The sequence below is a fragment of the Dipodomys merriami genome, unplaced genomic scaffold (assembly GCF_024711535.1).
Source record: "Dipodomys merriami isolate MVZ:Mamm:240054 unplaced genomic scaffold, mDipMer1.0.p SCAF_5, whole genome shotgun sequence".
Lineage (NCBI taxonomy): Eukaryota > Metazoa > Chordata > Mammalia > Rodentia > Heteromyidae > Dipodomys > Dipodomys merriami.
The window spans coordinates 7,604,530-7,621,067 of NW_027206068.1; the positions used below are offsets into that span (position 1 = coordinate 7,604,530).

Below are 16,538 nucleotides of genomic sequence, written 5' to 3' on the forward strand. Positions count from 1 at the left end.
CAAACCTCTACTTCTTGTTTCTTGCTGGTTAATTGGAGATAAGGAATCTTGCTGGCTCATTGGAGATAAAGGGTCTTATGGACTTTTCTGCCTTGGCTGGCTTTGAATCATGATCATCAGATCGTAGCCTCCTGAGTAGTTTAGGATTACAGGTGTGAGCTTTGGTGGAGATATTCAAGCCCTGACAGGAGAAATAAGTGACCTTTCTCTGCAGCTCTGCAGAGTTTGCAATCAATTACCTACCCTGGGAGAACTGGGCTGAGATAGAAAATCTCCCTGAAGTCTAGACTTCATTTAAGATGACCATCCACTAAGGATAACCACAACTCCCGTTGGATACATCCTCTTTCCAGTCCAACTGCCTGCTCAGTGTGATCATCAGCATGTTCTTATTGATGCTCACAGAAAGGCTCTTCCACCCTGTATGGATGGAGTCAGTGTCTATATTTTCCACAAGAGGAGAGGCTCAGAGGTGAAATGACTTTTGGGAACTCTTGTTAGGATTATAAACCAAAGTCATTCCAATAGGGAACCAATGCTCTTTTTACGGTGCCAGCCCAAGTAGGACTTGCAAGTTTCTACCTATTGAGACCCTTCCTCTGTCTCCACCTCCTCTGCTCCCAGCCACTGCTCATTGTGAGTGTACGCATGTCACAGATGACTTTTCTTTGTAGACTTTTGTATGGAAACTTTTTGATCCTGGGAACCCACGAAGAGTCCACTTTTCATAAATTGGAGGCTAAATGCCTGCCCAGAGAGCCACAGAGCTGCCCACCTATGCTAAGCCCAGCATAGCATTAGGGAGAGGGAGTTGTGTTCTAGAGGAGAGGCATGCGCATTTTAAAAGAGAAACATGTGTCCTCAAAGCCACGGTGTACTGGGGACAGGGTAGCAGGTAGGACTTTTATCACCTATTCTCTTCGGTGTAAATATTCTCTCTGTGCTGATTTCTCCCCATGGATCCATGATGGGAGGTGGAGGCTCACTCACACTTCCAGAGCTCATCACGGAGCCCATCTGTATGTAGTTGGTAGCAGTGTGAAGGGATCAGCCTTTCTCCTTTATGCATCCCAATTAAATAGCTTTTCTGTAGGGATTTAGTATTTACTGGAACACATTCTTTCTCTCTACTAAAGAACTCTTCTCCCATCAAACTTCTATTTCCTTCCTATTGCTTGCTACTCACTTTTCCTTCCTTTTCCACGCCTTTCCCAATCACCACTCCTCCAACTTCCCATTACTTAGATTTTCAATAATGTCTAATCCAGCATCGCTGTGACATGCAGGAAGAGGAATATCCCTGCAGTCTGACTGCTAAATAGACTTCCCAGCTCTCCATTTCCCACTGTGTGACTTTGGGCACATTACTAAACCTCCCTGTGCCTTACTTTTCTCATCTGTGGAGATAATAATTACATTTCTCACATAATATAAAGCCCTTTGGACAGGGGTCTGGTGAGTATTATCTTTATTAGTATTGCTTATTCCTGGACATCGTTGACTGTCTAGACATTCTCTCTTTGTCACTTTGCTACCACAATAAGAAAGCCAGGACCTCTGCTCTCTGTCTCTTTCCTGTTGTCCTGTTTGGTGTTTGGTTCCTTCTGAGTATGTATGAGGTCACCTCTTGCCTGCCCCCCTACTCACCATCTTCAGTCACCTCAACTGGTCATGTGCTTCAATCTACTGCCTTTGGGAGACATGGAAGGCTTTTGCTGTCCTGAAAAGGAGACTGTGTGGCACACGGACTCTCCAAGACTGAAAGTTGTGTGCCTACGTTAGTTTCCCTGCACCTCACTATTATGTGTTAGGTGACTTTGTCTTCCCCTTTCTCGATGGCCTAAGATGAGCACCTTGGTTGACTCAAGATGTTACAGTAGGTAATAGGTTTTTCTTTCAAAAGTTTTTTTTTATAAAGCTCATAAAGTGTTTTTTGATCCTACCCCCAGAAAGGCTTCAAACTTTTCTTTGCTCTTGGGGTAACTGTGAATGGGGAATATGTAGGATCTATGAGAGAAGGAACTGGGATCTGCTAGGTTGTTGCTTCTCCTGCTAAGTCGCTCACAGCCTTCTGATTTACCTTAGCCCCGTCCAGCTGCTCAAAGGGAAATCTCACTTAGGTGAAGAAGGCTCACATGACATGATTTTTAATCTTTGGGTAATTTTTTTTCTCCTCACTAGGGAAAAGATTGAGTTTGGTCATTCCTTTTCAAGGAATTAAAGTGAAGAGTTTCTCCGGCTACATCACTGTGAATAAGACTTACAACAGCAACCTCTTCTTCTGGTTTTTCCCAGCTCAGGTAGGCTCAGGAGGTACCCAGCAGAATGAACACGTGGGTACAGGCTTGGACCAGGGAGGGAAAATGTTAGCCTACTGACCCCAGCTTTTTTTTTTTTTAAGAAAAAAGGAACAACAATCTTTTAAAATTGTAGCCTAAAAATAAGTGCTAGCATTTATGTTTGCATGATATTCCTGTGTAAAGGCAGGAAACAAATGTTTGTGGAGGTATTGGAGGGGATCCAACCTTTTAAATTTCTTATAATCTTATTTGGGATATTAATACAATCAACGTCTTCCTGTTTCTTGCTATCTTTTAGTTGTTTTAATTTAAAAACACTTGGGGAATGGGCGGGTACTGAGGAGCCAAAAGAATGGAAGATGGCTAAAAATACCAGGAATTATATGTTGCAGCCTATATAGACTTAGCCCTCCTTAGCTGATTTGTCTGCGGAGTGGAGCAATCCCTATAGACACAAGTGGGAATGTATGAAGGTCACAGGACACTTCTTCATGAACAAGACACTTTAAAGGTAGGGGATCTGCTGGGCATATCAATAGAGGTGTTGATCTGCATAAGCAAATTTTATCTCCTCATAGGGTAATTTTCAATTTTAATTTGCCAAATTGGATTTGCTTTTGAAGCCAGAGAAAGCAAAGAAAACTCTATCCCTGTGGAGAGTGGTATTCATATTTGCATATGATTTGCATACAGCAATGTTGCATATATGATAACTGGGTAAACTGTTTACTCTAGGGTCATTTTTAGGTTAAATTGTTTTTATTGGTACTGTTGGATGTGTTTTTTGACTTCTCAACCAATTGGCCTCTTATGTAGTTGACCCCAAGGAAGTCTGTTTTCCGTGAAGTGGGTGGGAAGGAAGCATGTGAGGAATGGAGAATTCCAGATACTTTTCAGTTGGGTCCACAATAGTTCTTACTGGAAGGTTCTCTGGAAGGTTTTATGAATCTCTCTGTCTCTCTGTCTCTGTCTCTGTCTGTCTGTCTGTCTGTCTGTCTGTCTGTCTGTCTGTCTGTCTGTCTGTCTCTCTCTCTCTCTCTCTCTCTCTCTCTCTCTCTCTCTCTCTCTCTCTCTCTCTCCCTCTCTCTCTCTCTCTCTCTTTTTCTCTGTGTTTGATGCTGGGGTTTGAACTCAGGGCCTGGGCATTGTCATTTAGCTTTGTTCTCTCAATGCTGATGCTCTACCACTTGATCTATAGCTCTCCTTTCAGGTTTTTGGTGGTTCATTGGAGATAAGAGTCCCATGAATTTTCCTGCTGTACTAGATTTGAGCTGCAATTCTCAGAGCTCAGCCTCCTGAGTATCTAGGATTACAAGTGTGAGCCATTGGTGCCCCGCTTTGAATACATTTCTTATTTCTTCTTTGTTGCTACTATTCTATGAGGTGAGTGAGGTGTGGAGAGAGCAAAATATAAGGAGATGCTCTGCCTCAGATTGGAATAAGAGCAAGGTCAGCACCTGAGTGTCAGCATGCTCCTGTCTCCTTCTGGACCATCTCTGGACCCATCTCTGGACCCAGTTGAATCCAGAGGGCCTGGGAGTCTGAGATGTGGCCCATAGAACATTCTATCAGGGCCAAGTGCAGAACAGAGAGGGTAGATAATGGACCCACAGGAGTAGTCAGGAAAGTGACCAGTCCACAAGCCTTAGAGGCTTGACACAATTAAGTCTAAACTATGACCTCATTGTAACTAGTGGAAAGGACTCTGAGTTTTCTTCCCTCTCTCTATTCCTCTCTTTTTTCTTCCCTCTCCCTTCCTTCTTTCCTTTCCTTCCTTATTTTCTTTTAGGTTACAATTGTATTTATTTCAAAACTCAGGTTTGTACTCAAATCCACAACTGATTTGAAGTTTCGGTGAAGTTTTTGTTTTCAGAATCATGTTTCCTGATTTTTCCACCTACCTGTATTTCTGTATTATATGTATACTATTCTGTACATTGTAGTTTACTATCACATCTCTCAATGTTTATTGCAATCATTCATTATTAGACGTAGTTTTCTGTGGCCGCTATAACAAATTGCCACAGATTTGGTGTGTTGAAACAAGATACATGTTATTGTCAGTTTATTTATAGACACACTGGTCAAAATTCAAGGCACTGGCAGGGCTGTGATCTCCCTTGATGCTCTGAAGGAATGCCTTACAACTGTTTCTACCTGCATCCTTGGCTCTCAGTCCTTTCCTCTACGTTGAATGCCTGCAATGGAAGATTGAATCCTTCTCACATTGCTTCACCCTGCTCTTCTCCATGCCTTCTCTGACTCATCTGTTTTCTTCTACTACTCTTAAGGACTATGGCAAGACCATCTTATCTCAAGATCAGATGATTCACCACCTTAATTCCATTAGAAGTTTAACTCCCCTGTGTTTAACATGGTAACAGGATCCTAGGATCAAGATATGAACATCCTTGAAGAACTATTCTACGTAAAATGAATTTTGACAATTTTCTCTTTATTAATGATTCTCAACATGTTATTTACTGGTGATTCTCAGGTTTGATTGTGCTTAAAAACTACCTCTGATTTTACTCAGAGATTCAGAGGGCAGAAGCTCTGTAATTGGGAGAATCCCACGAGTCGCGGAATTACCAAGTAGCCCATGCTTTGGGAAACCATTTCTCCAGCCTATGGACCACTGCCCTGTGCCCATAGCTTCAGCTCAGTGGTGATCCAATGGTGACTCAATGGTGATGGAGTGAGTGTCCTATCTCTTGCTGCCATATAAGGTGAGAGTCAGAATGGGAGTCTGACAAAGCAAGTGTTACCTTTGGCAGTCAGTTTTCCTATTCCACATGGGATTTTACTCAGACCTGCTAGGGTTCACTCTCTCTCACCCGCCCCCACCCCCACCTTTCTATTACACTCTACACTCCCAACCCCACCCCAGCCGGGGAAGCTTGATCTCCTCCTTTCCCTTCTGCTTTTTTCAATCAGTTCTGGATGCTAAATTGCTTTAGTACTGATTCAGATGTGTGAAAATAATGATTGATGGTGCAAGAAGAAATCAGACAGAAACAAAGCAAAATCCTAGAGTTTTTTTTCTTCTTCTTGCTTCTGTTGCCTCTGAACAGTTTTGTCTGGAATGCATGGGATCTACAGGCATTGCCAAGTTGCTGAGAGGTGGGGGTATAGATTCTGCACTGCTTGCTGGATGCAGGACTGAGGTTTAAAGCTATTTACAATGAACAATGGTGGACCAGTCGGTTGTTAGTTTCTTCCCCTTAATTAAGTGAAAACCTTGCTATGTATCTACTAGCCAGGTTATGTTCTTTTGGGTCCAGTAAATGGTCATAAACACATCCTAAGATAACCCTGGAAGACATGGACAGGAGGCAGTCACAACAGGAAAGAAAGCCTTTAAGCACAGTGATCATTTAGAATCATTTGACAAGCTTCAGGAAGGGGGGCCGAGTTCTATAAAAAGACTACACTATAGACAGGTGTTGTTGGCAGCTGGGATAGATTGTCCCTTACTGGGAAGGCCACATGTAAAGCCAAGTAGCTGACGCTTTCAGCTGTAAGTTAATGGAACAGAACCAGTTTGGGTGAAGCAGATAAAAAAGGCTGTGAGAAGGAAAAGCAGTGGTCAACAAGACAAGGGAGAGCTTTTCACTTGGCAGAAATATGAGTTCCTTGCCTGTCATAGGGCAGCAGCTGACATTGTCATCAGTAGAGAAATGACCCTTCAAACAATAATAAATAAAGCAGAGAAAAATAGAGATCCAGGAAGGATGCCACACTTGTAATATCCTCTGAGTAATTTTCTGGGATTCTGTTTCTCAAATTAGTTTTGTTTTCCTGTTATTTCTGTGAGGCTCTCCTGTTGTTGGATACAAATCAACGCATAATGAATTCTAGAAGTCAAAATTGTTGGTGTGCAGTGGGAATGCTGCAGAAATGAATAGCGTTCTGCATGGGGGGAAATGCACAAAGCCAGTAAAAATGCAACCATCAGGCCAGCCAGGGCCAGGCACGCTGCAGGTGTGAAGCCCTTATTTGTGAGATAGGATTTGCATGAGAACTGTAGGCAGGAATTCTTCCTATATAAGCTACACCTTTTCTTTGTTCAGGGAGCCACTGGCTTCATTGCTTTTTGTCAGAGCTAAATCTCTCTGATTAGCTGTTACACACACACACACACACACACACACACACACACACACACACACACACGGGATGGGTCACTTGTGACTGTGATTCCCTACTAGCTAGCTAGGAGGACTTTAGTCTGAAGCAAGCCTTGGGAAAAATAAAGACCCTATCTGAAAAATAACTAAAACAAAAAATGACCAGGGGCATGGTTCAAGTCATAGAGTGCCTCCTTCAGTAAGCACAAGGCCCTGGTTCAAACCCTAGTATTGCTAAAGCAAACAAGCAAACATACAAACAAAAGTAGCATAGGAAAAGTTTTTTTTAAAGGAACCTGGGATGCTATTGTTCAGTGAACATTGACTACTTGCTAAATTGTTTCTTATTTTCTCCTTACAAGAACCTCATGAAGAAGCCATTTTTTTTCTTCATCTTATAAATGAGGAGGATGACGGAGAGTAAACAATTAACCTCAAACTATTCAACTAGAATGGACCGAATTGGGACTTAAAGCTTAAAAGTTGTAGGCCTGTCCCAAAAAAACATAGGTCCCATGGTTTCCCTTATTTGCAATAACCAGTGTATGTCTGAGTCAAGCAGAAAAGGTCAGATAAGTTGATGTTAGGGAAATGAACCCCAAGATAAGGATTCAAATGTTTTTTTTCTTTCATGCAATTGTTTCTAATATATTTATAAGATGATTTCTTTGTTGCTTTGTATGTCCCTCCCACACAGTATAACCCCTGCTTTCACTGTATTTGATGTTGGTATAATTTGTGGAGGGGAAGGGCAAAAAAAAATTGTTTAAATAGGATACAGGTGGACCCATTGCAACAATGAGATGTACAAGTCGTTATGTCAAAAAGGAACTTTACAACTTTGGTGGGAGGGGGGAGGATCGGGTAGGGAGGGGGTATGGGAAGGGATGGGAAGGGGAAACAAAGGAGGAGGCAACAATGCTTGATAAGAAATGTACTTGTTATCTTGCCCATGTAATTGTAATCCCTCTATACGGTATGTTCACAATTTAAAAAAAAGTTGTAGGCCTGTGACCTAGAAATTGTTGCTTGTGGCCATGATGTGTTAGCTCCTAAGAAAAGTAGTCATAAGAAGCATGGAGTACAATGATCACTTCTTAGCTGGTGGGGCTTGAATAGAAATTGTGACCTTAGTATGTATGCTCTAGGTGACCTTAGTAATTTTCCTGACAGATCTCACTTCAAAATGAACTCAAAGTAGCTATTTAGAAAAGATTTTGAAACACCTCAGATATTGTGGAGAAGTACCTGACACAAAATGTTATTTTTATTGCAATTATTAATATTAGTTTGAGTGCTATTAACACAAATACAGAGCAGAACTAAGCCAGTCACAATTTAGGACATTAAAGAAGACAGGAAATACAGGAAATTCCAAATCAGAAGAACATGATCACTAGCCAACAATGCAGACTAATTTTAATTTGGTAAGGAAATTACTAAGTGAAATTGGAATTTTTCACATTTAAGAAGATAACAAGACATATAGGTTATTAGTTTAAAATTTTCTTCCTTCTTGGCAGAAAGAGAAAGGTATTTTGATAAGAAGATAGGGTAACAAGGCATTAGTGGCTCATGTCTGTAATCCTACTACTCGGGAAGCTACGATCTGAAGATCATAGTTCAAAACCAATCACAGGCAGGGAACTCCATAAGACTTTTACCTCCAATTAACCAGCCAAACGCTGTGCCTCAAGTGGTAGAGTGCTTGCCATGAACAAAAATGCTCAAGGACAGGGCCCAGGCCCTGAGTTCAAGCTCTAGGACTGGCACCAAAATGAACAACAAAAAAGAAGCCATGGGGACATAAGTAACTTAGATTCATTTGAGGGAATTTTTTTTTTAATTGTATTTTATTTTATTTGAGAACATACTGTACAGGGGGGCTACAATTACATGGGCAGGATAATGCATACATTTCTTACCAAGCATTGCAGCCTCCTCCTTTGTTTACCCTTCACTTCCCTTCCCCGCCTCCCCCCTCCCCCCACCCAATTTTACCCCCCTCCCCCCACCCAATTATACCCCCCTCCCCCCCCCCACACCGACATTGTAAAGCTGGTTTTGACATGACATTTTGTACTTCTCATTGTTGCAACAGGTCCACCTGAATCCTTAAACGACTTGTTTGTCCCCATCTCCTCCACATGTTATACTGACATCAAATATAGTGAAAGCGGGGGTTACACTGTGGGGGAGGGACATACAAAGCAACAAAGAAATAATCTTATAAATGCGTTAGAAACACATGCATGAAAGAAACGAAAACATTAAAATACATATTTAAGGGTTCATTTTCCTAACATCACATTATCTGACCTTTTCCGCTTGACTCATACCTATACTAGATATTGCAAATAAGGGAAACCATGGGACCTATGCTTCTTTGGGCCTGGCTTACTTCACTTAATATAATTTTTTTCAAACCTTTCCATTTCCTAACAAATGGGGAAATGTCATTCTTTCTGATGGAGGCATAGAATTCCATTGTGTGAGGGAATTTTTGATATTAGCACCCAAATACCACTTCAAGTGCCATAGAGCCAAACCTTAGACATTCAGACTTAGGCCTAATCCTATTTCCTGAAGGTCCTATCTTATTCCTTTGGTCCAGAAAATGACCAGAATTTCTCGAATCACTTTGTTGCTTTCTAATGGGTCAGACGAGGCATGCCAGTCCCCTGGGGGCAGTGTGTGAGGAGCCAGGTGTTGCTAACCTACAACCTGGAATTGACCATCCAGTCCAAGGGAAAGGAGTCGCTCTGATGCTTTTGATTCCAAACAAGGTGTCTTCTGCTATGGTGTTGGAATAGTCCATTCCAAAGTTCACTGGGAAGCCTGCAGGACAGCATACCCGGAGAGGAAATGAAGTTGTGGAGTCAGGCCCTACCGGGCTGACACCTCATGTCAGCCACACTGCCTCTTCTGGGAGTCAGGATTTATTCCGGAATAGAGAAAACAAATGGAAGAGAACAGGGATTCTCAACTTGCTGCTGCTCATCAGAACTCCCCAGGTAGTTCAAAAACGACAATAGTTGCATGGTGGGCATTGGTGGATCATGCTATAATCCTAGCTAATCAGGAGGCTGAGAGCTGAGGATCAATGAGGATTGCAGTTTGATCCTCAGGCTGGGAATTAACCAGCCAAAAGGCCAGAAATGAAGTGTGGTTGAAGTGGTAGAACACTAGCCTTGATCAGAAAAAGCAAAGTGAGAGCAAGTGGACCTGAGTTTGAGATCCAGTACTGGCACACCTACTAAAAAACAACAACAAATAAACTACAACAAATGCCCACAGCTCAGGGCCTGGAAGGCCAGGAAATCAATATTTCTCATATACTGCACAGTGATCCCAGACCGACCAACCAGCCAGTCAGTGGACTTACATTTGTGAAAAGAGAACTGGAAATCAGGACACAGGGATTTGAATTCTAGGCCTGCAATTCCTACCTGTTTCACTTGGGAGAAGGCATTGTTACATTCTGGGGTTCCTTTTTTTTAAATAAAGAAGCAACAATGTTCAGCCTGGTTGCTGTCTAGGGTCCTGTCTCTGTCTTACACACTGCAGTTCTATAGTTTCTGTCAGTTTGTCCACAAGGCATGCTTAAATAGGCCACCTATTGCATAAAAACAGCCAAGAATTCCAAATCGGGGTGAGAGTTGAGTGCATGTGGCCTTGATTGTAGTTTCCTCCAAGATATTCTTTAAAGAGCTTTGTCCCTTGGTGTATGCTCTTAGTATGATTTCCTCCTTCACTGAACCAAACCGAGACTGGGCTTTGTAATCACCACACAATAGCAGAACTGATGGTGGGTGACTTCTTGCTTAGATTATACAGGACCTTGCTGTATGTGCCTTGTCTCTCCAATTACACCTTCAGAGGGAAACCGGTGCCTTGCTGGAAGAAGCCATGTGGAGGAGCTCACACACAGAGGAAGTGAAGCCCCCACCCTCCAGCTAACACCAACCTCGGAATAGGCTCTTCCAGCCTCAGTCAAGCCTCCAGATCACTGAAACCCAGTTGATGATATGTGGACTGCAGTCACCATGAGAGACTGACCTAGAACCCCCAGCCAGGCATCCCAATCTGCTAACTCATCAGGAAAAGGAGGGCTAGTACATTATTAGCATTGTTTTCCACACTTCATTTTGGAGAGATATTACCCAGTATTAGATGATGAATTCTTTGGTATCTTATGACGGGAATCTACTTCCTGATCTTTGGAATGAGAACCTACGGAGTGGTGTCTACTATGCCAGGGTTTCTGTGTCTTGTTATTTTGCCTCAACTCCAATTTTCCCTTACTGGCTCCAAGTTTGAAGCATTCTTCTTCTTCAGTGAGCATGATGTGCAACTTTGTCAGTAGAGGGCGCTGGTGGGACATTGCAGGAAGAAGTTGGCTTCTCTTCCTGTTAGGTCTCCCATGTTTTGCTTTTTCTTGGCCTGGCTACCCAGTCTGTCCACAGTCTGTGTGTAGAAATACCCAGTAGCACTCTGCTGTAGCTAAGCATCCAGACCACCAAGACCTTCAGCAGAGCTCTGGCTCTGGTCTAGGTGATCACCTGATCACAGACCTCCCCATGTAGCCCAGAATTGCCTGCCAGGAGGCTCCTACAGCCCTGTCCTCGCTGCAGAACTGCTCACCAAACTTGGCTATTTTCAGACCAGGCAATACCTTTTACCCACTACCTTTTCCAACAAAGTCTGGGCCACAGCCTTGGCAATCACCCTCACCTTCTCCTTGTGAATTTATCTATCAATGAGCACTCTCTCTTAGGTGAGGGTATTCTTTAGAATTCTTTTTACATGCTTCTGGCTTGCTGCCTACTGTAATTTTATTATTCATATGCAGTTTCTTGTTCCTTAATGGACACAGGACACATATTGGTCTTGAGTGATCACTGAGACCCTCTAGTAATCTATTCCCATTTTTTTCCCAATGGGGTCACTGATGCCATGCCAACCAGGGTCAGAGAAAGCAATGAGATTTATAATAGAAATAAAGGTGTTATAAGCTAGAATTACAAATGAAAGTTACAGTGTGGTTTTTAATCTTATGATTGGGCCCTAAGAGCTATAGCTACGACTTATTTCTCTCTTGCTCAAAATGATATTGGGCAGGAAATTAGCTGCTCTCCTTAGAAAAGCAAGGTCTTTCTGGAAAGGCCTCAGGAGTCAGAGGAGCTAACCCCTTGTCCTCAGCCCTGCTTTGTCCAAGACCACAGCATCATTTGCTTCTTTCTTCTCTCTTGGCAGCTCAACATACTTTACTTCTCTTGGAACTTGAGTGTGTAGGCCACACTACATTTTCCAGGTCTTTTTAGATCAGGCATAACAAGGATTAGCCCTCCTTCCTCCTGGAAGTGCAGTGTTATTGGCTGTTTGGGTCATGGGTTCTTCCTTGGACCATTTGGTGAAATATTTGGTCATGTGATATAAAAATAATTATGGACCTTCTCCATGATTCACAAAAAAAAATACCATTCTTAGAAAAAGCATGTAAGAGGACAATTTTCTTAAAATGTGTCTGTTCTGGGTGGCTACAGACACACTGGTGGGAAGCAAATACCAGAGATGGCAGATGTCGATGTCTTGTTCACACTTCCCTCTGTCTTTGCCATATGCTTGCGGCATCAGGAATCCGAATGAACAGAGGGGATGTGAGATGGAATAGAGAGAAGTTAAAATCTGGCTATCGGTAGCTTGCACTTGAAACCCTAGATACTCAAGAGCTGAGAAGTGAGGATCACAATTCAAAGCAAACCAAGGCAGAAAAGTCCGTGTGTCTCTTATCTCCAGTTCACCAGCACAAATCCAGATTTGGAGGTGTGGCTCAAGTGTTATATTGCCCGCCTTGAGCAATAAAGCTCAGGAACAGAGCAAGGCCCTGAATTCAAGCCCAGTACCAGAAAGAAAGAAAAAAAGAAAGAAAAAGAAAGAAAGAAAGAAAGAAAGAAAGAAAGAAAGAAAGGAAGGAAGGAAGGAAGGAAGGAAGGAAGGAAGGAAGGAAGGAAGGAAGGAAGGAAGGAAAGAAGGAAGGAAGGAAGGAAGAGAGAGAGAGAAAAACTTACACACTAACTCCATTCATAGGTGTATTTGAATTGTGTCAACACCTTTATGTGTCCACTGCCCTTTGGAAAATGAAGTGGAGAGCTAAGTAAACTTCTCATCCATTTTCGTCTTGAGCATCTAGAAGGAAAAGTGGGACTTCTGATCGATCTTGTTCTTTCTAAAGTGCAGCCTTCTGGCAGGAGGCATAAAGAGAGAAGCAACTGTAACTCCTGCATGAAAGAATGAGAGCCAGTGAGAAGGTGAGAACAGAGAATGAGTGAAAGAGTCTTTGGGTCTGAAGGCGGCTCAAATGGATGAGGCAAGTCAAAGGTTGATCAGAGTCAGGCAGAGCATGAGAATGATATGAAGAAGGCTTGAACAGGATTTTTTTAAAATAAAAGGTAATTGTGAAAGCTAACTCTCCACATGAGTGATCACTGTACTGGAGAAAGATTCCTTACGACACAGATGTATAAGAAAGTTATTCATATGAGTTGGGAGTATGTGCATAGAATTAAAATGATAGTAGATAGCTATTAAGCTTCTAGTTCCAAAACTAATTGCTTTAAATTAAACATTCTGTCTTGATTAACACCATTAGCATGGCAGCTGAATATCAGTGGAACTAAATCTGTAAAGCAAAGTTCAAGTCCATTCAAACATACTTGGGGGAATTTAGAGACATTTACTTGGGGGAACTAATGACTTCAATTAATGTAGAACACATTACTTAAACCAGGCAAATGGTCTGCCTCTGCCTGTACAAGGGAGGAGAGGCCTTAATTAATTTACTAATTGCATGCCTAATTTCAAGTATTGCCATTGATTTGGATCTGTTAGAAATTCTGTAGCTGCTTCTGCTCACCAAGTCCGATGTTCCTTACTGGGACAGAGAAGAAGGGATGGCTATCACATTTGCTAAGACACCTGAATTTCTCTAGAGACACCCCAAGAAAACCTTCTGGGTCAGCCAGGTGCCAGTGGCTCACACCTGTAATCCTAGCTACTCAGGAGGCTGAGATCTGAGGATCATGGTTCAAAGCCAGCCTGGGCAAGAAACTCCGTGAAACTCTTATCTTCAATAAACCACCAGAAAACCAGAAGTGGCATTGTAGCTCAAGTGGTAGAGCTCTAGCCTTGAGCTGAAGAGCTGAGGGACAGTGCTCAGGCCCAGAGTTCAAGCCCCATGACCGACAATAAATAAATAAATAAATAAATAAATAAATAAATAAATAAAACCTTCTGGGTTAAAAAAAAAACAACCAAATGCCATAAATGTACTGAATTAGACAGGTCTTTGGTCCCTACCCTCATCATATTAACTCACTGTTTCAGTGATGCATTTATGGCTTGAGAAGAATGCTGTGTCACTATCAGAAGTGATAGTGTCTAGGAAGACCTGCCCTCTGAAAAGCAGTGGAACAGATTAGTACTAATATAGTTTCATTTACTTCAAATGACCATCCCTAGATGGTGAAGAAGTGACTGAGGAGCATGGGGACTTAAAAAGTGAGGAAAACCCACCAAACAATCCATTTTCCTACACTCCTGCTTCCTACTCAGGCCATCTATAAATTGCTAGCATCTATCCACTCCAGTATCAGCGAACATTGCTGAACACATACCACAAACCATTGCTGGGCTTTATGAGAAATAAATCACCTAATCCTCCCATCATCCATCCATTGTATGCAGCAATGATTGGTCCCTATTTTAGACAGAGTAGATCTTCCTGCTATCTTGAAGTAGTGAAATTCACCTCTGCAAAAAGTCCAACAGTGGATAACCTACCTACCTCCTCTAGGCTGGAACAAGTCATTGGAGGAGAGGCCCAGTTCATGAATCTGCCACCAGGGGTCGCCCAAAGCATTGAAAGGGTATCTGAGGCAAAACCATGGTGGTTTTTTTTTTTACTGAGGAAGAACCTAGATTTGTGAGAAGTGGGAGCCCTCCCCTTGTGTTATTAGAGAGACTTCTCACTTAAAAGACTTAGATTCCTTTGCTCTTTCTGGAGTATTTAGAATTTATTTATCCATTCATTTTTGATCATTAGTTCTTGTAGTAATCTGACCTATGAATCATTAATAAAGGTTAATTTTCTTCTTAATTATATGTTTTTTTCTTAATATAAATGTTTATTGGTAGGGTAATATTCATTTTCTCAGATCTCAGCTCCCATGTTACCTCATAATCAGATATCTTCCTTGGGTATTAACTGTGGTGTCCCTCCTTCCTACATAGCCCATCTATGTAGTTACTTGTTTAATGTCAGTCTTTGCACTCCATGGGCTATCACTTAAAGAGTAGGTAATTAAAAATCTGGAAAAATGAACATTTCTATGGCTATCTGTAGGAGTCAGATTACTGAGAGTGGGGGGATTTAAAAATATATATTGTAAAAAACTTTAGTTAAGAATAATTACTCTGTTGATAATAAACAATTAAGAAAAAATTTAAACTTGAAAAAGTTAATGCACAGATTATGCTTGTTTGTATACACTTTGAATCATAGCTAGGATGCAATTAATGTTTTGCAACACTCACTTAATCCCAAGATTCTCTATTTATGTGTTTTTGTTCAAAATGTGTCAGTTAAGGGTTGGGTCCACTGGATTATCAAAATTGAGGACTCGGTATATTGCCCTTGAGGACTGTCCAGAATAAACGTTACATCATTACTGTGACATAATTAGAACCAACTATCACAACCTCATGGCATGATGGCATAAGTCATATTGACATTGAAAGTCTTCACGCTATCCATGAACTCCTGAGTATTTAGCATTAATCATGTATACCTTCATATCTGGTACTGGACTTGGATGTTTGCAAATGAGGGTGGCATGCATTCTCTAGCTACTTGATTCATCCAAGATCAAAGACACTGATGTATGATGGGGGGCGGGGGAGGGAAAACCAGGCTGCCTCAAGGGCCATGAAACTCATTCACCTTCTTCAGGAAAAAGCACCTGATAAGGAGCCAGGTCAGCTGAGGTTGGAGGCATGCGCATGTGTGCTCTTATTATTCCAGCATTCCAAGAATGCAGAGTCCTAAGCTTTACAATTGCCTAAGAAAGGTGTTTGCCATGGGGATGTTTGTAATGTGGCCTCTCCCACTAATTTTTTTTTTCTTTTTTCTCAAGAGCCCAAAGATTCCTTTCCTCCTGTCAGGTCACAGGAAGGGACATGGAAAATAAGGAGGTGGGTGAAGACCAGAGGCCATGGGCATCCTAAAGAGTAAACACAATCTGTCTACCTCACAGATTCTCAGTCCTCCAGACACATGAGAACCTCTTAGGAGCTTTTGAGAAAGGTGGAGGGCTCCTGCTCCTACTCCAAGCCATAGGAATTACAGTCGTTGGGATTTATGCCCATGCAGAAGTATTTGTCAAAAAGACAAAAAGCTCTCCACATTGTTTTTTTTTTTTTTTTTTTTTTTGCCAGTCATGGGCCTTGGACTCTGGGCCTGCATGCTGTCCCTCAGCTCTTCAGCTCAAGGCTAGCACTACTGCTTGAGCACCACTTCTGGCTTTTTTCTGCTTATGTGGTGCTGAGGAATCGAACTCAGGGCCTCGTGCATGCAAGGCAAGCACTCTACCACTGAGCCACCTTCCCAGCCCCTCCACATTGTTTTAATAAGTAGCTTTACTAGAAAATCACTAACTCACCGCAGCTCACCATGGCCCTAGAAATTCAAGTGGGGGCCTGGCTGTTCCTTGGAACCATTGAACTCCAGCATCTCACCCTTGCTGGAAGATAAGAGGAACAGGGGTCACTTCCTTCTGGTACCCATAGTTTTTCTACTTTCTAGTATTTGGCATTTGGCCTCATTGCTGAGTGTATATAAATAGAAGGTGGTCCTGGTACTTCGCATTAAATAGCACTAGAGGATCTAGAGGAAAACACTACATGAATATTCAAACAAAACACACATCAGGGCTCCTGGCAGGTTGACATAGAACTGGTTATTCTTGTTGTAGCGTGATTTCATGCACACTTTTAAAACAGTGTCTAAGATAGGCTGTGAGGTAGGGATCAGAAGCCATTTGTCAGCTGA

At 42.1% G+C, this 16,538-nt stretch overlaps 1 protein-coding gene across 1 annotated transcript in view; it reads left to right on the top strand.

The window, feature by feature from the left end:
* Cpvl (carboxypeptidase vitellogenic like) overlaps nucleotides 1-16,538 on the top strand; it is a 116,872-nt gene that overhangs the window by 6,066 nt on the left and 94,268 nt on the right. The window contains exon 2 of the mRNA XM_069997229.1: nucleotides 2,182-2,300. Coding sequence (XP_069853330.1) covers nucleotides 2,182-2,300 — 119 coding nt within the window. The remainder of the gene's footprint in view (nucleotides 1-2,181; nucleotides 2,301-16,538) is intronic.